This window comes from Haliotis rubra, unplaced genomic scaffold (assembly GCF_003918875.1).
Source record: "Haliotis rubra isolate DU_JTF1 unplaced genomic scaffold, ASM391887v1 Scf382, whole genome shotgun sequence".
NCBI lineage: Eukaryota > Metazoa > Mollusca > Gastropoda > Lepetellida > Haliotidae > Haliotis > Haliotis rubra.
In genome coordinates, this window is record NW_025767060.1 from 134161 (window position 1) to 160984 (window position 26824).

General features: G+C 39.0%; 1 protein-coding gene and 1 long non-coding RNA gene across 2 annotated transcripts; both read right to left on the reverse strand.

Annotated features, from left to right (window-relative positions):
* Positions 1 to 356: 356 nt before the first annotated feature.
* Positions 357 to 2889, reverse strand: LOC124286418. The gene is made up of 2 exons (XR_006901030.1): positions 1461 to 2889; positions 357 to 1375 (listed from the first exon to the last, which is right to left on the reverse strand). It is a non-coding gene; the product is annotated as an uncharacterized LOC124286418 (long non-coding RNA).
* Positions 2890 to 2938: 49 nt separating this feature from the next.
* Positions 2939 to 24950, reverse strand: LOC124286399 (protein inturned-like). The gene is made up of 23 exons (XM_046722768.1): positions 24686 to 24950; positions 22702 to 23438; positions 19336 to 19418; positions 17887 to 18090; positions 17012 to 17124; positions 16639 to 16728; positions 16287 to 16364; positions 15842 to 16016; positions 15194 to 15250; positions 14922 to 14984; positions 14279 to 14374; positions 11675 to 11731; positions 11404 to 11466; positions 10598 to 10804; positions 10061 to 10218; positions 9372 to 9492; positions 9110 to 9187; positions 8733 to 8747; positions 8617 to 8700; positions 8040 to 8143; positions 4844 to 5033; positions 4295 to 4446; positions 2939 to 3306 (listed from the first exon to the last, which is right to left on the reverse strand). The coding sequence occupies exons 1-23, from the start codon at positions 24838 to 24840 to the stop codon at positions 3189 to 3191; spliced, it is 3198 nt and encodes a 1065-aa protein (XP_046578724.1). The 5' UTR covers positions 24841 to 24950; the 3' UTR covers positions 2939 to 3188.
* Between the last annotated feature and the right edge of the window lie 1874 nt (positions 24951 to 26824).

The following is a 26824-nucleotide window of genomic DNA, read 5'->3' on the forward strand; positions in this document are numbered from 1 at the left end:
TTCAACAGAGATCAAATTGATACACCTGTAGCACAACAGACAACACACTGTTCCACTTTGTGATCTATTACGTACACAGTTTACCAAAGTAACATCTCAAAACAAGCACTGCAGCAATAAAAGATATATCCATATAAATGGGTAATATATAAAATAACATGTATACAAAATACATGTACTCACAAACAACACATGTCGAATCATGTATAAAACAGGTGGTGTATAAAATGGTCCGTTTAAGTAGATAATAAATACAGTGTTGTACATAACAAGAGTGGAGGGGCATCTCCTGGTGTTCATATCACAGACTCCAGCTCTCTATAACCAGTTATATAGTTCAGTTATAAACAGTTTGATTTTGGTGAACTAAAACTGACAACGGGTAAATCTATACTGCTCATTTCACAGTCAGACAGCTGTTATTTGATTATCTTTGAAGTTGTATATGATTTGGAACAGGGAATCCAGTTGCCAAACCTGTATATTATATAGAGCATAAATTGAATAAATAATTTGATTAAGCAAGGGTTAAAACTCTGTTAGCCAGTCATTGTAACAAACTTTTAAAAGTTTGTGGTTGATTGTATGGATATCAGCATTTGTACATGTGGTCAATAATGTTAAAACAAGACATTTTACAAAATATAAAATCAATATATTCAGTATATATAAATAGCCATACATTTCATTTCACTGATTACAGTCTCAAACAGTGTGTTGAGTAAGGACATCATTATAGCTGTTTTTATGAAGTAATTTCATCGGTACATAGACTTATCTCATTAAAACATAATTTTTCAATAGTTTTTTTATCAGTCCTTAGTATGGATAAATACAATATCCATGGAGTTTGGTTACAGTGCTATTGACCTTTGTAACATCTAGTTTGTTTACCATGCTGACAATACTATTTATGAAGGTGAGTTCTTGGAAAGGATAATATTGACCATAGAAGAGCTAACGGTGGATTGAAATACAATGGATATATTACTCTTTACATATTAAAGATTTCAAATAAAATAATGCTGCATCAAACATAAATCATACAATAAATTATAAAATAGGTTGAGGTGGAAGTTGTGAAGCCATTTGTTACAGCCAGGGACATTATCTTGAACAAGACATTGACTGTACAACATGGAGCTACGCAAGCAGTAACATAGCACCTGTGTATCAGTCCCAGCTTATGGGACCTCTACCCTATGGAAGGTTGCAGCGGTAAAAGGCAGTGATGTTGTTAGCCAACACTTAGTTCTGCTGAAGCTCAACTAAGAACGAAAAACCTCTGACAAGAACTACTGCTGAAGCTCAACTCACAAACAGTAAAATCTCTGACAAGAACTACTGCTGAAGCTCAACTCACTGAACATAAAACCTCTGAAAAAAAACTGTTCAAGCTCAATTCACAGAATGTAAAACCCCTAAAAAAAACTTACTGCTGGAGCTCAAGACAGTAAAACCTCTGACAAGAACTACTGCTGAAGCTCAATTCACATAAAGCAAAACCTCTGACAAGAATGAATCCTGGAGCTTACTGCCAGAATGTACAAATTCTGAAAAGAAGTGATGACTACTTTGTGCTTTACATACAGTGTTATCTTCCTCAGCTCAAATATGTCTCTTTGGAACTGAGGTGAAACTAATGCTTAATGCACCCCAATATTAAACGTAATATGATAAACAATATGCTATGATAAACACTTGTTTCATTAACGGTACTTGCATAGTGAAGTGTTAAACTTTCTAACTACTAAACATTTTGAATTCAGTGTACTGTGTTGCCACATAACAGGCTTTTATAACAATGAACTTTTTCTCTGCTACAGCAACATACATTAACACAATTCTAGCTCAAACAGCACACTGTGAATAAAGTATTGCCATACATTTAATATATTGACTTCAGCATAGTATTCCCCAATAACTGGTTTCTGAGAATCAATCTTCTCTGAGGGATGTTATGGTGTTGTATCCACACTATTTCATTATCGACCAACTTGATACACATAGCAGGATTTCTTCTATGGCATGAAACAACCAACAGAGAATGCCAGAAGCTCACAAGACATTCTTTTACTCAATATCTGGTCAGAGCAACGTCCAAATATTATCAACTGTGGTCATTTGTTGCTAAATCAAACACAAATTCTGAGTATTGCCACACAAGAGACAAGAATATGAAAATAATATTCACAAAATTTTGGAATAACATCACTTCTGAATGAGACTTATGGAATCCCATGTGAACGATTTGCTATAATCTAAGCATAGTTCAAAATATACGAACTATTTAGCATGACTGGAATGTAACTGCTGACAGTTTCACAGCACACAATAGTTCTAAGTTTTCACAGGATTCACCTACCACACAGCTCTCAGTGTTGTGTTGATTACAGCGATGGATGATAATTATTGGGGATATGTTCACTGATACACATGCACCACTAATGCCATATTGGTGATTAAATACTGTATATTGCAACACCATAATCACATGTCCATTCAGGTACAGAGAGTCACATTTTCATTGTTCCAGTGTAAATCATATTCCTATAACTTATCAGTATAGTCCATCCCCTAATATTCAGTAACTAGTCATGTGTTTATTGTAAAATAAATTTGTATAAACTAATGTCACTATCAGGACTATCAACAGAATTCATTTGATCTCGTCCTTGCATATTGATTGCAAAAAAATATATTTTATGAGCGCTTCAATCAGGATATCTTGTTTGTATACAGACTTTGTTCTTGGCTCGGAACACCACCACATCACCATGGTAACCGAGGTGAGACTGAGTGTGTAATGTATGTAGATATCAGTTCTTGAGTATTTTAGCCACAAATGCAGAAGAAAGCCTGGGGCAACAGTCTCTGACACACACACACCCTGTGGGGCAACAGTCTCTGACACACACACTCCTGTGGGGCAACAGTCTCTGACACACACACACTCCTGTGGGGCAACAGTCTCTGACACACACACAGTCTCTGACACACACACTCCTGTGGGGCAACAGTCTCTGACACACACACTCCTGTGGGGCAACAGTCTCTGACACACACACTCCTGTGACACACACACTCCTGTGGGGCAACAGTCTCTGACACACACACTCCTGTGACGAGATCCTGCTTCCTCTTCAGGATGAGGATGTTGACATCAGTTCTGGGCAGATCCAGCATCATCAAGTAACACCCAGGACACCGAAGCCCAGGTTAAAGGCAACCTCTACCAGACTCTGTGTAACTGACTCGTGGAAACAAACATACAACTCTCGCTGATCAGGTAGAGGGAACTGCCGACTGAAAAACAAGAGTGAAATAAACATTGGTTGCTTGCTTGCTTGCTTAACACAGCACTCAGCAATATTCCAGCTATAAATAGCCATAAATAATCGAGTCTGAACCAGACAATCCAGTGATCAACAGCATGAGCATCAATCTACGCAATTTGGATACAATGACATGTGTCAACCATGACACTGAGCTTGACCACGCCTCTTACGACAAGCATGGGTTGCTGAAGATCAATTCTAATCTGGATCTTCACAGGTACAAGCATAAGCAACAATGACAGTAGCCTCATGACTGTCTAAGTTAAGTGAGTAAGTGAGTTTAGTTTTATGCTGCTTTTAGCAATATACCAGCAATATCATGGTGGAGGACACCAGAAATATGCTTCACACATTGTACCCATGTGGAGGAATCGAACCCGGGTCTTTGGTGTGACGAGCTAATGCTTTAACCGCTGGGCTACCCCGCCCTATCTAAGTTAAAGTAAGTGCAATACAATCACCTATGGATTATGACTTGCTTTGTGTATCAGGACCCAGACTTTCCAATCTCATAAGTTTACTGTAAAACCAGCAATTTCTTATCTTCTTATAACCTAACACCTACATTGCTGAAGAGAAGTTAAGGATTGCATCATTCTTTATATTGCTTTAGCTATTGTCATGTCATAATAGATTACTTGTAGTGATATGAAAGAATCAGTGCTCCTTTACTTCTTTGAGTTCTATATGACCCAATTTGATAGTGGTCAAAGTGAGAAACCCAACACATGCTAGTAACTTGACAGACACAACACCTATGAAACTGAATCATGGTGGAAGACCTTACAATCCATGACACATGCAAATGAAAGTGATGGAATCTGACACCAACTACACTGACAAAAGGGGAACAAAACTTCACACACGACACAAGACGACAGCTTAAGTTAAACTAACTCAATGGCTTTGATGTAAACAGTTCTGATCCAACATGGTAAAACTGACTGAAGGCTTACCCAACCACCCAGTAGCAGAGGACAGTGGTGTTCTTCTTTGCCTCTGGAGATGTGAGGTACGCGTGTTTGAACATCACACCATGTTCCTCCAGGTCCTCCAGGGTATTGCTCACACCGAACCGGGGATGTGGCAATGTACATAGCTGCAGCTCCTGTAAATACACAACATCTTTACCATCTCGCACCTCACCTTGTTTCCAGAGAACACTACACAACTTATAAAGTCCATGTGCAAATTTAGGAAAATTATCTTTGCAGCCTAACTGTTCATAGTCATTTTCCGTGAAAGATGTTTCAGTAGGTAGGACCGAGACATTTCTTCCAGTCATGTATCGATACAAATCTAACCTATTTTCAACACAAGTTAATATTAAAATTTAAGAAAAATTTGCTGAACCAGATGTTAACCATCATTAAGTTTTAAAGTAATTTTCCAACTGCACATACACAATGTAAACTTTGACAGATAATGTTGAGATTATATATGCTACAGAGCTACGTGTTGGAACTCTTGCTGCAGTACCAGCTGCCATCAGCAGAGGTGCCTACCTTGACCTGCTTCTGCTCTGTGAAGAGTTTCCGAATGTGTAGCGAGCAGCGGTAGAAGTTGTCCAGCAGCTGACAGTGGATGGCCCCCTGCACCGAGGCCAGCTCGTAGTCCGACGGAGTCACATACACCCCCTCGAGGTCGTACAGTTGCACGTAGTGGAACAACACATTCTCACCACCACGTGTAATTCTGAAAAAAACCCAGCAATGTGTGATACATGATGTGTGATGCATGACGCATGATGCATGATTCTTGATGCGTGATGTGGGATGCTTGATGTGAGTTTAGTGATGCTTGATATGTGATGCTTGATGTGTGATATGTGATGTAAGATGCTTGATGTGTGATCTGGGATGTATGATGTGTGAGTGATGTATGATGAGTGATATGTGATGCTTGATGTTTGATATGTGATCTGTGATATGTAATGCTTGATGTGTGATATGTGATGCTTGATATGTGATGCTTGATGTTTGATGTTTGAGATGTGATGTGTGATATGTGATGCTTAATGTGTGATATATGATGCTTGATGTGATGCTTGATGTGTTTGTGTGATGCTTGATTATTTGATATGTGATGTTTGATGTGTGATGCTTCATGTATGAAGTTGGTGTGTGATGTTTGATGTGTGATGCTTGATGCTTGATGTATGATGTGTAATGCTTGATGTGTGATGCATAATGCTTGATGTGTGATGCATGATACTTGATGTGTGTGTGATGCATGATACTTGATGTGTGATATGTGATGCTTGATGTGTGATGTGATATGTGATGCATGATGCTTGATATGTGATATGTGTGATGCTTGATGATATGATGTGATGTGTGATGATGTGTGATGTGTGATATGTGATGCTTGATGTGTGATGTGATGATGATGCTTGATGTGTGATGTATGTGATGCTTGATGTGTGATATGTGATGCTTGATGTGTGATATGTGATGCATGAATGTGATGATGTGATGTATGTGATGCATGATGTGTCATGTGATGATGTGATGTGATTTGATGTGTGATATGTGATGTGTGATGCTTGATGCTTGTGATGTGATGATGATGCATGATGCTTGATGTATGTGATGTATGATGCTTGATGTGTGATATGTGATGTATGATGTATATGATGTGTGATGTGTGATGTATTATGATGTATGATGTGATATGATGATGTGTGATGATGTGTGATGTATGTGATGTGTGATGTATATGTGATGATGTGATGTATGTGATGTTGCTGATGATGTGTGATGTATGATGTTTGATATGTGATGTGTCATGCGTCATTTGATGTGTGATGTATGTGATGTATGATGTGTGTATGATGTATGATGTGTGATGTATGATGTGTGATGTATGATGTGATGATGATGATGTGATGCATGTGATGTATGATGTGTGATGTGTATGTGATGTATTGATGTGATGTATGATGTATGATGTATGTGATGTGTGATGTATGTGATGTGTGATATATCATGATGTGATGTATGTGATGTGATGTGATGATATGTGATGTATGTGATGTATGATATGTATGATGTATGTGATGTATGTGATGTATGTGATGCATGTGATGTATGATGTATGTATGTGATGTGTGATGTGATCTTGATGTGTGATGTATGTGATGTGTGATGTGATGATGTGTGATGTATGTGATGTATGATGTGTGATGATGATGTATGTGATGTATGATGTATGATATGATGTGATGTATGATGTATGTGATGTGTGATGTATGTGATGTGTGATGTGTGATGTATGATGTATGTGATGTGTGATGTATGATGTGATGTATGATGTGTGATGTATGATATGTATGTGTGATGATGTATGTGATGTATGATGTGTGATGTATTGATGTGATGTATGTGATGTATGATGTATGATGATGTATGATGTGATGTGTGATGTATGTGATGTGTGATGTGATGTGATGTATGTGTATGTGTGATGTGTGATGTATGATGTGTGATGTATATGTGATGTGTGATGATGTATGACATATGATGATGTATGTGATGTGTGATGTGATGTGTGATGTATGTGTGATGTGATGTGATGATGTGTGATGTATGTGATGTGTGATGATGTATGATGATGATGTATTTGATGTGTGATGTGATTTGATGTATGATGTGATGTGTGATGTTGTGATGTATATGTGATCGTGATGCATGATGCATGATGATGTGATGTATGTATGTGATGTATGATGTTGATATGTGATGTATGATGTGTGATGATGTGTGATGATGTGTGATGATATGTGATGTATGATGATGTGATGTGATGTATGTGATGTGATGTATGATGTGTTGATGTGTGATGTATGATGTGTGATGTATGTGATGTGATGTATGATGATATGTGATGTATGTGATGTATGATGATGTGTGATGTATGTGATGCTGATGATGTATTATCTTTGTGATGATGTGATGTGTGATGCATGATGATGTATGATGATGTATGTGTGATGTATGATGTGTGTGATGTATGATAGGTATGATGTGTGATGTATGTGATGTGTGATGTATGTGATGTATGATGTGTGATGTATGATGTTTGATGATGTGTGATGTATGTGTATGTGATGTATGATGTGATGTGATGTATGATGTGTGATGATGTGATGTATGTGATGTGATGATGTATTATATTGTGATGTGATGACATGATGTATGTGATGTGTGATGTGTGATGTATTATATGTGATGTGTGATGTATGATGTATGATGTGTGATGTATGTGATGTGATGTATGTGATGTATGATGTATTTGATGATGTGATGTATATGTGTGATATGTGATGTATCATGCATGTGTGATGTGTATATGTGTATGTATGTGATGCATGATGTGTGTGATGTATGTGATGTGTGATGTATCTGATGATGTATGATGTATGTATGTGATGTGTGATGTGTGATGTGATGATGTATGATGTATGTATGATGATGTATGTGATGTATTATGTTTGTGATGTGTGATGTATGATGTATGTATGATGTATGATGTGTGATGTATGTGATGTGTGATGTATGATGTGTGATGTATGTGATGTGTGTGATGTATGTGATGTGTGATGTATGTGATGTATGATGTGTGTGATGCTTGATGTATGTGATCTATGATGTGTGATGCTTGATGTGTGATGTTTGATGTGTAATGTGTGGTAAGACTCACTTGGCATGGCCTCCATGTATAGGCAGCTCCTCCACTTGTAAAGCAGACAGACTCTTGCTGATACTCGACATGTCATTTTGGAAACTCTTCCGACTAGATTTACTCTGCAACACATGAATGACCATACCATACGCCACCATAGAAACTGCATGTTGACCAACCCACACTTGTCATACACAGTCAGCTACTCAGTGTCAGGAACAACAGAGTCATACTCCATAGTCAGTTCCATACCTAATTTCCTCCAAGTTTGTACTTTGTTTAGGTGTCAACAGAATTCAAATGAAGCAGAAAAACTGCTTGTTCACTATGATGGGCTAACACTCTGCAGACCCCCAGATAATAAGGTATTGGTGGTAGTATGTCAGCAACCAACCATTATACACTGGCACAGCAGGGTTGTCACATCGTCATGGCTAATAATGAACTACATGTCCATACATAATGAGGTTACAAAAACCCTTTCAGCTTATTAGAAGTCAATATCAAATATATTCCCTCTTGTGTAATCATGGTATACAACACATCAATCAGCAGTCTTCAATATTGTCTGTATCTGTACATGTCTGTAACTTACCCTTGGAGCACCGGTACTGCTGCCACTTCCTCCAGAGTCATTGGATCCGTAGGAGAGTTTGCTGCCCTGCCTGGTCATCACTGGGGTGGAGTGTTCCGTGCTTGGACTCCGATCTGGGTCACCCTCGCTACCTGTACATGAGACAACAGGTTCAAATATATCGACCACTTAACTATGTTCATATTTCAGAAACATATTCACACTTGAAGACTCTATGTTTACAAACACAGTTCTGATCAATCATCTTTATACTAAGCTATATCACATTACCCTGAACTATATTATTCTCTATTTTAAGTGACATAATTTTTAGAGCAAACATTAAAAATTAATTTCTGTAAAATCTGAGGTTCAGTAACAGATTCCACAAATGACCTCTTATCTGAACAATAACCAACAATCCACACCCCTCAGTGTACAATGACATGCAATACAACAAATCACCAAGATGGCCAATGATGGAATGAAACACAGGTAGTTGTGTGTGAAGTACCTGGCTTTCTGTCAGCAAGAGGACTGGAGCGGTACTTGAACACACCACCATCCACAGAGGACTTGAGAGGACTCGGGACTGAAGAAGGAAGAGGACACAAATATTGAATCTAAGATGTCAAGTAGGATAGAACTGTCTTAATGTGTTTATTATCTCAGAATATTGGAATGCTGGTCAAAATGAAAGTCTTAAACAGTTTTAACCAAAGTACAGACATGTATGTCTTGATTGTGCCATGCAGCTCTCTGCGTAATATACCTACCACTCTTTGGTGAGCGATGGGTTTGACAGGGGACATCAAGATGGACTCTTCCCTGGAACTCTTGGATCTCAAATAACGCTCAGCTCCAACTAGAGATACACTTCCTGCATCAGACAGTATTCTGCAAAACAGGATATGTAAAGATACAAGTGTTGTCACTAAAATCCTTTTGGAGTGACAGCCTTGAGTGATGTCATTCATGATTTCTTGTCTTAGTTTGTGAAATATGTGAATCAATGTAGCCATAGATGATTACCTCTTACCACAGAAATCAGTGGTGAGGTGTGGTGGAGCGGTGTGGTGCGAGGTGGGAGTGCAGTGTGGCGGTGCAGTGCAGTGGATCAGTGGAGCAGTGTGGAGCGGTGAGGTAGAGCGTAGTGGTGCGGAGTGGAATGGAGTGGATCGGTGCGGAGGGGTGGGGTGGAGCGGTGTGGTGCAGTGCAGTGGAGTGGAGCAGTGCAGAGCGGTGAGGTGGAGCAGTGTGGTGCGGAGCGGAGTGGAGTGGAGCAAAGGGGTGGGATGGAGCGGTGCGGAGGGGTGGGGAGCAGTGCGGTGCATGTTTTCAGAGGAGATGTGACGTGTGCGACTTGGCATGGCATGTTGCTGAGTGCTGCATGATTACTGACGAGGCATGGGGGCTTTGGTGTGGTGTGGAGGGTCATTACATGATATGGTGCACTGTGACTGACCTTTCATCACACCACTCGGCCATGGTGACATCGTCAGTCTCCAGCTGCAGCAGTGTGGCCTTGGCCTGGTCTACATACAGGGGATGGGGGGCCATCTTCCCCGGCCCCCACTGAGTGCACCCTCCCATCTCCAGCAGGCACCCCAGCAGGAAGTGTTTCTGCAACAAAAGTCCAAACTCAGCATTTCAAAATTACCTCACATGAAAAGGCATATCTTCACCAATGCATGGCGAGTTGGTTTCATGCCATCTTGAAGGTGCCACCTCAGCACAAGTGTTTGATTTTCTGCTGTGATAGCAACATATATCCTAGCATGTGGTGCTAAACTTTCTATCTCAGACAAGGAATTTTCATAAAAATATGCTCAAACATTCCATACTTTGTACAACTAACTTCATCAAACATGTAGTATCACTTTTCAAATAGAGTAGAACCAAAGCTGCCATGAAGTTTGATGACTGATACAAACACAAATCAATTATTGATTAGTAAATTGATTATACGACAGTATTACTACCACAAACAAATGTTCCTCACCATGCCAACAACCAGGAGGAAGTGCCGGCCCTTGGGGGTGGGGTAGCCGTGCGTGCCAGGGTGGCGGTAAGTCGGCCACACCTCCTGCCACACAACGATCTCATCCACGGACTGCAGGGACACAAGGTCAAGGAGGCTCTGATGTCGGAGAAAGAGGTGAAGGTCTCTGGAGTCTTCACTTGGCAAGTGTGAGCATAACTGGTAGCACTGGAATACAGGAAGTCAGACGTGTGATTCTACACCTACTGTACTTGCTATATGTACACATAAAGGAAGAGGGTGACAGTTGTTTAATACCGTGTAAGATTTTCCATCAATATCACGGTACAGTAAACAATCGGGGTGCCATTATATAAAGCGATCTTAGAGCTAAGGCGACCGTAACTCCAATACCTTAACATAGACTTAGGGTAGTCTTAGCGCTAAGGTTGTTTTCTACAACAGCACCCAGGTCTGTACCAGTCCAAAGTGTGACTCAATCCACACTATTTCATCACAAAGGCAGTCATGCAACAAATTCCCCCAGGGCACCACTCCATGAAAGTCAAATCTTACATGCAGTTGTTACTTGGGACCTTTCTACACCAGCTCCATTGTCTCTCAGTATCTGGGAAGATCATCTGGTTCAACAGAACCGTGATCCATGATGAACAAGGTAAGGGTTTCATTCCATATTTTGTCAACGATGTAAACACTTATGAACTCTGATAAGTTCTATCTGTACACTAAATAATAACTGAGATCTTTTAACTACCCGGGTAGTATACACATTTGAAAGTGCAGCAACCACACACAGTATTTGTTACCTTGTAAAACAGACTTGTACCAAGAATTGTATATGCTCTTCTGTTGTTCAGTTCATCATCTTCCTGTAAACATCAATGAAATTCAGATCACACACCTCTCTTCAAACCATACTTCTTAAACATCTTTTAAATATTCAAAAACATCACTTTGAAACTCTTGTCCCCCTAGTTTATCATAATTCTTGTAAATGCTCTGTCATCCTTAGAACTAATGTTTATGTTAGTGATATGCTATGAATCCCACTGGCTTCTGGTAACATGCTTCACTCACCATAAACTCATCAAAATCGGCTGCTTCAAATTCACTGAGTATTTCATCACAAATGAGCTGAAATGAAAAATATGAATGAAATACAAATTTAATGAAAAGCCATTCACTAAAAAATGAGTAACTGACATGTCCTACAATTCTATATCTCTGAGACTGAATGTGTACAACACAAAGTTAAATACAAAGAATGGTGTTTACCTGGATCCCATGTGAAATCATCAGAGATAAGGAATCATGGATGCTAAACATATCACCTTTCCATATCTTAACAGATTGCATTCAGCAATGTTTCCACTGCATGACAATATTCTTGGCCATGGTCCACACAATCATCCTAGCCACATTGGCTTTCCACGTATTCCACCGTCTGTTACAACCAAAGTAGGTTTACTGCTTGGAATCATTCCAAAGAATGGTCTACACACTACACAAGCCCCATCACAATGAGTGTTATTCATTCCCTTGATTGAGCTACACTTACTGTATCCTCATCATAACAAATACCATGAACTTTAACCATGGGTGCTTGACTCTGAGGGTGTGGGTTCGCATCCCGAATGGGACTCAACCCAACAGTACTAGAATCTGTACTTTACTAAGAAAGTGTAATCCCAAATATTAACATATGTTACATAAAAGCTTCATCAAGAGACGTCATTGCCCTTTCTATGGGATAATGCAATGAAGTGTGCCGAATCCACAGAGTACAAATGCAGGACAATGGTTCTTGGGAATGGGGCAATTGCACTGGTTAGACTGGGGATTGGGCAGTTCCTTAAAGGGGAAGTGTACACGATAAAATCACATTTATTCTTATGTGAACCAAAGTAAAATATTTTAATTATTTAATATCACTGTTTGAGATGATACACTCATTTTTCTTACAATGACAGTAAAACCCTCAAAATAAGTGCTGAAATGTTATGCCATTATGCGGCCCTAAATGCCGAGCTAAACAGGTCAGAGTTACCGCCCTTTGATTATGACGTAATTGGTGCCACTTGATTTTAGACTGGTCTCCTGTCTAGTCCCAAATCAAAAAATAATCATACTGAAATTAATCACGTTAGAAAAGTTTGTGAAAATACGAAAGAAGCATAAGAACTGAAAATGTAATCAGCAGGACAGGACAGATTGATAATGTGTATTTTCAGGCATAGCCTCACCTCAATGAAAATACTAAATATGTGTAACAATGTTGTGTCACATTATGACATCACTATCGGGAAGTGACACTCTCAAAATGGCGTGTTCACTGACACGAGTACACCGGATTTTTCGACGGAAAATTTCGTTGTTTCAAGCAACGTATATACATAAATGTGACATGTAAGTAGTCCGAAACATTCTGACAATCTGCTGGTTGTTATTTTCATTTTGTTTTCATTGTGACCAGGGGTGGAGAATTTCCATCGTGGGTGTTCGTGAGTTTGCGTCAATCATGGCGTCACACTTTCAGAAACTATAATATGTTGTGATGAATCTCGGAAATCATTGGAATACACCTATTTTATTTAACTACCGCTTGCTACTATACCATTCCTGGGCATGGTATAAAACTAATGAGCAAGTGTATGCAACAAAAGTAGGCGAACAGATACACAGTGTAAAATCTGAGATTGACTTTGTTTACATTTCAAACAATGGTCCTTTCCCAGCGCGGCATCTGATATATTTCGTTAGATTTTACTGAAACACTTGGTATTGGTGACAAAGACCATTTGTCATTATATTTTGAACTGTATGAGGAATTCTGGGATTAGTGTAAGTGCATGTGTGACGTTATTTTATAAACACTCTGCAATATGGCCGAAAATTCACTTTGACGTTAACTGTGCGTATTTTCAAAAACATGCTCAGCGATTCTCTAGCTGTTGTATCGACAATGTTTCAGAACGAGCATTGGTGATTCGATCAACAACAAAAATTAAAAATACCGCTGATCACAATGATACGGGTTCTTGGGTGTGTTTTGTTTTTTGTCTCTTAAATTCAATTCTCCCAGCAAAATGTGACATTTGAATTATGACATCAATACTATAAATTAGACAAAACACAGTGAATGGGGATTTCGTAATCTGTCCAAACTGGCCAGATTTACGATGCATGTTATTTTCAGTATACATGTATTTGCCTTACAATGGGCGTCATAGAAATGGTATCATAGAAAAACGAATTTCAAACAGAATTAACAACTGCCACTTTCATTTATCTTTGTGATGTATTTGGATAATTGTGGTATCGATAGGTAGGAAGAGTGGATATATGCAGGAATTAAGTAACAAACGAGAATGCCCACACATTCACCGATGGCAAGCTAGGTGTAGTGCATAAACGCTTTAGTTTTTGTGAAAACGATACTGTTGAATGACGACCGCACTCAGGTTGAATGTTGTAGTATTTGGTTACTGCGATGGTAACACTGTTTGTACAATGTATACGCTTTTTGTATACAACTGCAACGTCATCACAGTGTGCAACTGATCACATAGCCAGCTGACGGACCAGGAGGAAGTGCCGGCCCTTGGGGGGTGTGGGGCCGTGTGTGCCAGGGTGGCGGTAAGTCGGCCACACCTCCTGCACACAACGATCTCATCCACGGACTGCAGGCTGACACAAGGTCAAGGAGGCTCTGATGTCGGAGAAAGAGGTGAAGGTCTCTGAGTCTTCACTTGGCAAGTGTGAGCATAACTGGTAGCACTGGAATACAGGAAGTCAGGCGTGTGATTCTACACCTACTGTACTTGCTATATGTACACACACAGTTGTTTATCACCTCTATAAGATTTTCCATCAATATTACGTACAGTAAACAATCGGGGTGCCATTATACAAAGAGATCTTAACAAGACCGCCACTCCGTAACTTAGCCCGCTAAGGTTGTTTTCTACAATAGCACCCAGGTCTGGCCATTCTAAAATGTGACTCAATCCACACTATTTCATCACAAGGCAGTCATGCAACAAATTCCCCAGGGCACCACTCCATGAAAGTCAAATCTTACATGCAGTTGTTACTTGGGACCTTTCTACACCAGCTCCATTGTCTCTCAGTAAGATCATCGGTTCAACATGTGGAACCATGATGAACAAGGTAACTAGTTTCATTCCATATTTTGTCAACGATGTAAACACCTATGAACTCTGATAAGTTCTATCTGTACACTAAATAATAACTGAGATCTTTTTAACTACCCGGGTAGTATACACATTTGAAAGTGCAGTAAACCACACACAGTATTTGTTACCTTGTAAAACAGACTTGTACCAAGAATTGTATATGCTCTTCTGTTGTTCAGTTCTTCATCTTCCTGTAAAACATCAACGAAATTCAGATTACACACCTCTCTTCAAACCATACTGCTTAAACATCTATTAAATATTCAAAAACATCACTTTGAAACTCTTGTCCCCCTAGTTTATCATAATTCTTGAAAAAGCTCTGTCATCCTTAGAACTAATGTTTATGTTAGTGATATGGTATGAATCCCACTGGCTTCTGGTAACATGCTTTACTCACCATAAACTCATCAAAATCGGCTGCTTCAAATTCACTGAGTATTTCATCACAAATGAGCTGAAATAAAAAAAATGTGAAAATGAATGGAAGGAAATACAAATTTAATGAAGAGCCATTCACTAAAAAAATAATGAAGAGCCATTCACTAAAAAATGAGTCACCGACATGTTCTACAATTATATATCTCTGAGACTGAATGTGTACAACACAAAGTTAAATACAAAGAACGGTGTTTACCTGGATTCCCTGTGAAATAATCAGAGATAAGGTATCATGGCTGCTAAACAAACACCTTTCCATATCTTAACAGATTGCATTCAGCAATGTTTCCGCTACATGACAATATTCTTGGCCATGGTCCACACAATCATCCTAGCCACATTGGCTTTCCACGTATTCCACCATCTGTTACAACCAAAGTAGGTTTACTGCTTGGAATCGTTCCCAAGAAGCCTAGTGGTTAAAGCGTTCGATTTGTCACACCGAAGACCCGTGTCGGATTCCACACATGGGTACAATGTGTAAAGCTATTTCTGGTGTCCCCCGTCATGATATTACTGGAATATTGCTAAAAGCGGTGTAAAAGTAAACTCACTCATTCACTCACTCACATACAGCATTTGTGACTTCCAAGCTTGACTGACTCACCTCCTGATCTTGAGCCAGATGCAGACTGCGGACTGCAGAGAGGGATGACAAAAACTTGGAGCTAGACGGGAGATCATTGACTGGAGAGAGGTGTGCAGGTTGTGGTGTGAGGAGTTGGTGAAACGTCAGGGCAAACAGCTGGTCTAGCTGCTCCTTATCACAGTCTCGAAACGCTCTGCAATGATGAAACAACCCTGTTGTACAAATCGACATTACAGCAGTCTGATTTTGTCCTCTAGGTAGAAGCTGAAGGCCAGTAAATATTGTGGTATTAATCTCAGTTAGCAACTGTCCTCATTGTATTACTAAACTCTACTGAGAATGAAACAAAATCATCACAATTCTTTACTTTGAGCATACATAACTAATTAGCTTCTAGCAAATACACAACAGGATGCTGCTTAAGTTAAGATAACTTTGAGCCTCGCAATTCCTGCAGACTCACCGGCCTAGGCCTCCAAACATAAACTTGAGCAGCTTGACTAGGTCTTCCATCAACTGGTTCAAAAGGGCAAGCGGCACTCTGAAACACCATCAACATTAAACAAGATGAAGAAGCAGGATACACTTGTACATCACTTTTTCAGACATTGAATCAACATAAACACAAGAATGAGTGAGTGAGTGAGTATCTATTTTTGCTTGAAACAGTATTTAAGTTATGTCATATCAGCTTACGTGAAGGGATAGTCCAAAGTGAGGCAGATTGTCACCTGTGGACACTGGCAGCTAAGGGGGACAACTCTGCACAGCAGTTGGTCTTACTCAGATAATGATGAAAAGGAAGGATTTCCTACCTGTCAGCTGGAAGGCCAAGAACCAGCACATCTTTGTTCTCAGAGCTGTAGGCAAGATGAATGACTTCACTTTGATGCAGGACGGAAGAGCTGGAAATAATACACAATTCATAAGTTTACTCATGATAATCATTTCAGCATAAACATGTTCCCCAACATCAATATAAACTGTGGCTGACACTGATTTCATACTATACACCAAACCATGATTACATGATTACTTAATTTTAGGAAACATATCTTGCTTGGATCTAGGAATTTTGACAGTAACTATAGTAACCAGTATTAATGAGCCACTAAAACCAGGGACCAATTATTGAATAACGCAGTCTGCACTGACTAAAATATTTACCCACACAGTAATTAGTCTTACTTTTTAGCCTTAAAATTAGTGACATCAACTAGCGACGAGTTGATGGTGAGGAACAGACCCCGAATACCGATCAGCTTGTTGTTCTCTGGTGGATACATGTAGACAACATCGTCCTGGAACAACCACAAGTGGTAGCAGTCACATTAAAACAAGAAACAGCTGAACATATATACTCAAAACATGATGGGGCAAAAGCCAAAACATTTACTTCTTGTGTAATAACATTATCTAAAGCATTCTCAATGTGACTTGGACATATTGGAAGCATACAAAGACAGGATTTCAGTCAAACCACTGAAACTCTGGATTACTGAACTCCACCATTGATATAATTTACTGACTGACTGAGTTTGGTTTTACGTCTCTTTTAGCAATATTCCAGAAACATCACAGCAGGGGACACCAGAAATGGGCTTCACACATTGTACCCATGTGGGGATTCAAACCCGGTCTTCAACGTGACAAGCCAACACTTTAACCATCTCTGAATATATATAATTTTGGCTTAACAAGCCCCCCACCATTCCCCTGATATGATTAACACTCCATTACAAGTCAGATCCACAACAGAATCTACAGATGATTTAGTTTCAAGTCTGGCCAAAGATATCTCAGTTTCCCTGAATGTCTTCTGCCTATATATATCAGTGAGAGTCAATACAAGTTTATAACTTTCAGCATTGCTACAAATTTTCCAGAGGCGATATGTTTGATTCATGCCAAACTTTGATCTGTTGATATCAAGAGACCCAAGCTGCACAAGTGAAAGATTGTATTCATCGACCAAGATTTTCCTTTCAACAATCTCTGTTTGTAATCAAGAAATACATTGTAACAACCGTTACTGACAGGCTGTAATCTGGTGTTGTTCTCACCATTGTGGAACCGGAGTCATCTGATGCCTCGGTCAAGGTGAGATACAGCAGAGTGTAGGTGGCAGCACTCAGGCTCCTCTGTCCTTCCTTGACACTACAGCCAGTGACACGTTTGTAGATGTCATGTCGGGGGAAGCGTGTTCGAGGGTGGACTGGCGGCTTGGGGCCGACAATCACGGGGGACTGAATGGTCAGCTTCACATTCTGCAGGTAAATTATAACAGTTTGGTGGCTTGCTCAGGACAATTACCATTACTACCATGAAGATAAAGATAATTAATAAAGATAATTTATTAACAATGACCATCACACATAACTGTTATCAGATTATTATCATGACTTTAACACCTGTTATCATGACTTGGATCATATTTACCATCTCAAAACATAGTAAGGCATAAAAATGCCTCTTCATAAAATTGCAATTGGCAGTAATGGCACCTTTGTGCTTTAAGGGGTTTAAACCCATCAGATATTGAACATTGCTTTGTAATTAACATACAGTTATGCTGGTCATAAACACTGCTAAGCCAATAATACAGCACACGCTATAATAACAAGTGTAGAAGTGAGCACAGCTCACATACCCCCACTTCCCACTTTGGGACATGGAAATGACTGATATTGATATATATAATGTGACAAGGATCAGCAGCTCACAAGACTTCTCTTTGACTCTACTAAACTTTATATACATGTTAGATAATAGTTTTGCCATGTACTGATTACAGTAATAATTTATGGAAACATGATTTTTCTGTGACTTCCGTGGAAACCTGACATACAATTGAACTTGACTGTCTCATGTTGCACACAATGAAGTGGACGTAGATGAAGATTGTTATTTTTTAGCACATGGCATATCTGTGGGTCATGATTAACTTGTGTATTAAGTTTGGTGAACCTAGCATGTATAGTTTCGATGATATGCTGTGGCCAGGTAACCATCAAACACATTTTGCACTAAGTCATGTTTCCATGGAAACACCAACAAAACAAATTCTGAAAAAACTTTAAAATAGCAAAAGGCACATCAATGGGTAATGATTAACATGTGTGTGAAGTTTGGTAAACCTAGCATGTAAACTCTAAGAGATATGCTCCAGACAAAACCATCAAACACATTTGGCACTAAATCGTGTTTCCATGGAAACAGCAAACAAACCAAAATTCTGAAAATATTTAAAATAGCAAAAGGCACATCAATGGGTAATGATTAACATGTGTGTGAAGTTTGGTGAACCTAGCATGTAAACTTTAACATGTTTAAGAGATATGCTCCGGACAAAGTTTCGGGATGGAAGGACGGACATAATGAACGCTACATACCCCCTTTACTTCGTAGCGGGGGTATAATTATATTAGCCATGCTAGCGGTCAAAAGATTAAATTATATTTTGTTATCAAATATGCATTAAGATGTCAAATACAAGGGCTACCTGCACATACCTTTTTTGGCTTGATAACCTGGAAGAGCTTGTCAATATTTAGCCATGTAACTTCACTATCATTCACTGAGATCAACATGTCACCTGAAGTAGACAACAATATAACACTTGAACAATAATCTTGTTTCTGACAGTGACACATGGGTATCATCTTCTATGCATCCTAGTATAGTTCTGTTATTTCAAGTTTCTCCAATCAAAACAACAATGTGTACAATAATTAAAACGGAACTTACACAACAATGACGATAAGCAATATGCATGATAAGTTGGAAACATTGTCTGGTTGACCATGTTTGTCTGGCTGACCATGTTTGTCTGGTTGACCATGTTTGTCTGGTTTGGTTGACCATGTTTGTCTGGCTGACCATGTTTGTCTGGTTGACCATGTTTGTCTGGTTGACCATGTTTGTCTGGTTGACCATGTTTGTCTGGTTGACCATGTTTGTCTGGTTGACCATGTTTGTCTGGTTGACCATGTTTGTCTGGTTGACCATGTTTGTCTGGTTGACCATGTTTGTCTGGTTGACCATGTTTGTCTGGTTGACCATGTTTGTCTAGTTGACCATGTTTGTCTGGTTGACCATGTTTGTCTGGTTGACAGTTGACCATGGTTGACCATGTTTGCCTGGTTGACAGTTGACCATGTTTGACTGGTTGACCATTTTTGTCTGGTTGACCATGTTTGTCTGGTTGACCATATTTGTCTGGCTGACCATATTATTAGGGCTCCTTGCCTCTAGGCAGGAGACTTATTGTAATCGTTCGGATTATTATTATTCATTATTCCACCGATTTTTGTACCAAACATACCTCCTAAACCAATGCTCCGAATCGCTTACAAAAAATCACAGAGATGCCCACCGAGGTGAAGATATTCCCCTTAAAAATCTCTAGGCTCTAGGCCCAATAGCAACGGGGAGATAATTCAATATTAATTTCAAAATTTCAAAGTTTGACAGCAAATATCTCAAGAACTAATTGTTCCAACACTTCCAAATCTCTTGTACAGATGCACAATCGAATTCCCAACAATTTTGCCTGGATGGGTCAAGTCGCTAAATGGTACTGTTTGGCAGTTATCTTTGTTTTCAGTTTTTGGACATGTTTATCAGCAGTTTTCTGAGTAGTTTGCTCCCAAAATGTGCTGAGCTGGAACCATCAGCTCTAAACATTCCAAACTTTCCATAACTGATGTCCAGTAACCTTTGTGCAAATTCTGCACAGAAAGTGCCAGTATGATAGATGAAGTCTTGGTGCTTCCAGAACACTAATTGGTTTGACCGTAGACCCAAGAACAAGTGAGATACAGCCTTTTAAAGAGGGAACTATTTCTTCTCCAGAACTTCTTAAAAGGTACATGACCCCCGGGACCCCGGCTGTATTTGGAAGATTTGCTTGCCTGTCAAAAACAATTTCTAGCCCTCAAATACAATTCAAACACCCATAACTCTCAAACCAACCGTACGATATCGACCATAATGTACCTGTACAAGTGGGCTATTAGTGTCGATTATAACTACTGATTGCAGTAATGTATCTCCAAAGACTAGCAGTGAAATGAATCATATTAACTAAAACTATTACAACTTTCATCAAATATGTCACAGACACAATAGGCTAGATAGAACTAAAGCCAAGGAGCCCTCATCGTTGCTTGCTTAATAACTATATTTATTATTAATATCCATAATGTTTATGTGAACATGGTCAAGCAGACAGGCATTTATCCTCATGATAAAGTGATGGTGGTGAAATGGGGTTTAATGTACCTTAATGCACTTTAGAATATTTCGCTCATATGACGTGTGTATGTGTGGCTGCTTGTACTAGCCCAGACTTAAGCTGGTTTTATAGTGCTAGCTCAATGAGATACCATGCCGCAGTTAAGCATGATTGCCCCACTCAGACACATTATACTGACTCCGAGCCAACCAGTCCTTGTTGTACCCATTAATGCCGAGTGCCAGACAGGGACCAACAAGTACCATATTTTAACGTCTTTTGGTACGACGCGACCAGGGATCGAACCCGCGACCTTCGGCTCTCCGGTCGGACAATCTAACCACTACTCCACAGAGGCGGTCTATCCTGGTGATGAAACCATGACAACAGTGGTCGGGTGCTGACACTGCTGTCAGATGGAAGATCATAACTATGATAACAGGGGCAAATCCTGAATTCATAACTACATGGTCCAGTAACATGGTCAGCGTGGTCAGTCAACATATTGAATAATGAGTAATTTATTATCTTATTATACTGGCTGTATCATGTCTATCAGCATGGTCAGTCAACATATTGAATAATGCGTAATCTATTATCTTATTATACTGGCTGTATCAAGTCTATCAGCATGGTCAGTCAACATATTGAATAATGAGTAATTTATTATCTTATTATACTGGCTGTATCATGTCTATCAGCATGGTCAGTCAACATATTGAATAATGAGTAATTTATTATCTTATTATACTGGCTGTATCATGTCTATCAGCATGGTCAGTCAACATATTGAATAATGAGTAATCTATTATCTTATTATACTGGCTGTATCAAGTCTATCAGCATGGTCAGTCAACATATTGAATAATGAGTAATTTATTATCTTATTATACTGGCTGTATCAAGTCTATCAGCATGGTCAGTCAACATATTGAATAATGAGTAATTTATTATCTTATTATGCTGGCTGTATCATGTCTATCAGTTATCAGCATGGTCAGTCAACATATTGAATAATGAGTAATTTATTATCTTATTATACTGGCTGTATCAAGTCTATCAGCATGGTCAGTCAACATATTGAATAATGAGTAATTTATTATCTTATTATACTGGCTGTATCATGTCTATCAGCATGGTCAGTCAACATATTGAATAATGAGTAATCTATTATCTTATTATACTGGCTGTATCAAGTCTATCAGCATGGTCAGTCAACATATTGAATAATGAGTAATCTATTATCTTATTATACTGGCTGTATCATGTCTATCAGCATGGTCAGTCAACATATTGAATAATGAGTAATCTATTATCTTATTATACTGGCTGTATCATGTCTATCAGCATGGTCAGTCAACATATTGAATAATGAGTAATCTATTATCTTATTATACTGGCTGTATCATGTCTATCAGCATGGTCAGCGTGGTCAGCTTTATACAGCATATCATGTGACCATCAATGCTGATGGGTTTCATCTTCAAATCTATTTAACATTTACAGCTGAAACCATTTCTATTTTAATGATTCATTGAAATTCTTTCAAAGATCTGATTAACTATGATCTTTCTGGCCTGAAGCATGTATGCAGCATTGTGTACAGTACAGCAGTAGAAACATCATGCATACTGAAGCATACCTCTGTGTATCTTCCCAGACCTTTCAGCAGCTGTTCTGGGCACCACCCCCTGAACTATAACCTTTCTGTCTTTAAGGACCTCCCTCGACTCGCTGTTCCGTGACCTTCCTGAACCTGGTTTGTGATTGAATTGGAATAAAACAATACCAAAGAGTTTCTCACACAACACCACCCCACCATCATCTCTACACACTGTTCGAAAATCCGGCACTAGAATAACATCCTTCCATCTTTCAATATTGTAAGTTTTTCGTGATTGAACCGACTCCGAAATGTCTCTGTTTTCTTCAAAACTATCCATGCTACCATGACGTACAAAATGGCCACCACTGCCATGACTGCTACCACTAGTCCTATCATTGAAATTTTCATCCTTCCACATTTTCCTCTCATCAGCATCTTTCCCAAAATGCCGGAAGTCAGTAACCTCCTCGTTCCTATGCACATCTTCATTCCTTTGGTTTCTCTGTGACAGTTTCCCTCTCTCACTGAGGGGCCTGTCTTGACTAGATATACTGCTTCGATCACTGTGTTTCTGATTTGAGTCCACGACTCCCTTGGGAGTATCAGTACTGTCGTGTCCATTGTGTTGGTTGACTGACTCAGGTGCAAATCTCTGGAAGTACAGATAAGAGTCAGTTGTGGCCTTGTCTGTCCTGTTGGGCCTCTCCACGTCCACATAGTAAACATCCCCCTTCTCCTGGTTCACATAGGGAGTCCAACTAGCACCAACTTTGCTGAAAACAATCAGTTAGAAACTCTTTATTATGTTAAAAATGCATGATGTCATAAATTGATAGAACATAATGAGTCACCATGTTCCTTGTTTTTATCACCATAAGAAATAATTAAAAACCTGTCTGTTGTAGAAGTACAACTGTAAATTAGAATTAACCTGAAAAAGCATTGTAGTCAGGATAATTTGAAGACAATATATTCAGTCATCGGTATGAACTTTGCTAAATAACTTAATATTACCCAGTAATTTGATCATTTCACAACACTTAGCGCTTGAAAAGATGCACCATGGTGTGACAAAATGAAGCATTTGAAATGAAACTCGATAATGTTGAGTAAACAAGTTATTTTTTGTTTGAATGTTGAGATTCATGTGTGATTTAATGTAGTGATGACTCTGAAAGTGTAGATCATGTGGATGCATAATCATGATAATGGTCATATTTTGGAAATTTGAAAAAAACATAATGCAAAGTCATAGTTTCTCTGGAACTAGTATAAGCATTGAAAGTCTTCTTGGATATCAAGTGCTTATAAGGTTAACGAAATCAGGCTGTGTTTTTGATAATCTTTTGCCTTTTTTACCAGCCAATTATGTTTGGACATTGTCTCAGTTCAGCCTGATCCCCAAAACACTCCAGGTTTGAGATGATTCCTTGCAATCTGGACTGGTTGCAAGAGGCAACATAATGGATTTGGTGGTCAGAACCAATGACTTGGTGAATGGTTTGTCATTGTGCTCAGGATGTCAACATCATTGCATGGTCCATATCACTGTCACATATCATGAATATTGCAGAGTTTAAACAACAATATGATGCAATATTCATACCACTTAGCAACAAACTTTCAAATAATGCATATAAAATGCAACATATTTAAACTGTCACTATGGTCAGTGTTTGCCTTGTGTCAAATGTTTACCGAGTAAATGTTAAACATGTCAAATGCCTCAGTACATAACAGACCATACGTTGACTCAGATTCCTTTTACTTTTCACCTGAAATTATTAACCTGAAATTATTTTTACTTTTCATGATCATGCCGATAAGACCTGTCACTAGTGTCAGTAGTTATCAACATTACAACCAGAAATAAACAACGCGCTCAGACTATTGATTTTTAAAACAAGTTGGACAAATGGGAATTCGAAACTTGCCAATTAGATCTCTATTATGACATGGTAAATGCAATAATGGATGGTTTTAAAGCGTTGCTATGAATCACATAAACAATCTTCCTTACGCGGAACCCCCGTTGTCTCTCGATGATATTCTGGAAGACGAGTTTTCGTTCCCCGAGAGCGATATGACGTTTTGTCGCTGAGCCCGGGGATACTGTCGAGATTTCAGTCTTCCATCACTGCCATCATATATTTCATGCTCTTTTTTCAGGATCATAAAATGGTCCGATCGAAGGGAAATAGGCCATGTTATTTCTTATCCATAACTGAAAAGTTTTCTTAATTTACATATTGACCTGTCCATGGCGGCCATACTGTTTACATCCGGGGACTGGTCACCCGAATAACTTTTTTCCAATCACAAGCATGAGAGCTTACAAGGGACGCAACTCTTACATTACCAGTTGCATCGATTCATTCACAGGCTCCGGAGACTGACTCACATTCCTGAAGTGCAATAGGCGACCTTTATTTTTATAAGAAAATTCCAGACGTGTAAATAAATTGATCTGAACAGTCACCTATGTTTATTTGGCTCTTTAACGATTTCATAACATCAATAGGGAATAGTGCTCAGAGTAAACCCCGTTATCAATTATTTAATATTATTTATGAGATTGAATGATAATATTATTAATTTTTGTATTGATATTCGAACCTTCATTGCAAGAAAAGCAATGAAAGTATGATTCACCTTTTTGAGGCCAAATACATCTCTCAATAAAAATTCTAGTTATGTGACAGGCTTTGCTTCCATGCATTTAACGTTAAATAAGATGTCCAATAGTGTTATATGTGTGTTACTTTGGGAAGATTAGAATTACGAGGTTTCAAAGTTTTTGAAGAAGAACGTTTATGTATGCCTCTACAGATAGCGATCGTATATAGTATTACGATTTGATGATATAATTTTATTTTACAATGTCCCAAATTAGACGAAATTGTAATGTCACACAGAATTGGTAAAAATATCTACAGTTGCACACTAAATACGGGAATAGGTCTCCCGAGCGCACGGTCTTGCAGTGTTTGGGGGAATGTTTCATCCAATAACGTTTTGATAAAGTTTGTCATCATCGACCAAGTCCATTTCAAGTCTACTTCCAGGCAATCTGATGATACTGCGAGCAACGATTCCGGCCCTTGTGGTATGATGACATGGCACCGACCAGTATATCCACTTGTTGACCCCCTCAGGAGTTATTCTAACCAAGAATCCTAAATAGTTTAGTGTAAAGTATATAAACGTGTATGCCACGTTTAGTTGACGACCAACGCATGCCTCAATGCATTTGAAGTTAAAACAGTAATGGTGATGGTGGTGATTTGGAGATTTAACGTGCGTCTTCCTACATAATGCATATTTTCACACGGGAAAGAAATGACCAGTAAGCAGTACGTGGTGGTTAAATAGGTACCGGATTTGTAATGTAATCTCTAGGTCGGTGTTTTCTGAGACATAGTGGACATTTGCTAAATGCAATTTTTTATCAGGTTTGGTGAAGAAATAAATGTCAGGGTTGTTTATACTGAAAATATATAAATTGAAAACTATCAAGCGGATAAGGAATTGTTGCAGCATAAGGACAAGATACAGTCCTACCTCCGAGACACAATCGTCCGCACAGTGTCGAAGTCCCTCTGTCTGCTGGTCGGTCTACATCTGGCTATGGGCGTCTTCACGCCAAACATTCTACACCGAAACCACTCGCGGCATCTACATTGACGTCCCCCTACACTTCTCACGGGATCTTACGTCACGACAGCTTCAGACGGAATTACGTCATCGTCATCCTCTGTATCCATGGCAACACAGTAAGTCGTTCTCTTTCCTGTACAAACAAATGATAAAATGTTTGAATTATGTTGATTTGGTATATTTTAAAAATGACGAACAAAACTACTGTTTATTTAATCCACACGTGAAAGGAATTAGGGAAACAATATCCTTCCCTATAAAGTATTCAGAGGGGATCCCGGAGATATTGATGAGATGCTGATATTTCATCGAAAAAGAGACGCTCCGCGTGCAATATACCGACTCATTTATCGCCTCGCCACGTTTAGTTTCTCACATCTTATCAAAGTCCCAACCAGTAGAAACCCACTTTACAATCACCCCCATGCCAGTATAACAGGTGGTTTCGTATATCAATTAAAACATTCGTGCGCGTTCCTTCATGTAACGGGGAGTAATTTTG

Bases quoted from the DNA above. Each gene is read 5' to 3' on its own strand.
- LOC124286399 (XM_046722768.1), bottom strand. From the start codon at position 24,840: ATGATCCTGAAAAAAGAGCATGAAATATATGATGGCAGTGATGGAAGA. The intron at 11,467-11,674 runs GTGAGTGAAGCA...TGATGTTTACAG, and splicing joins CCGATTTTGATGAGTTTATG to GAAGATGATGAACTGAACAA. The intron at 10,805-11,403 runs GTAACAAATACT...CCTGTATTCCAG, and splicing joins GTACAAGTCTGTTTTACAAG to TGCTACCAGTTATGCTCACA.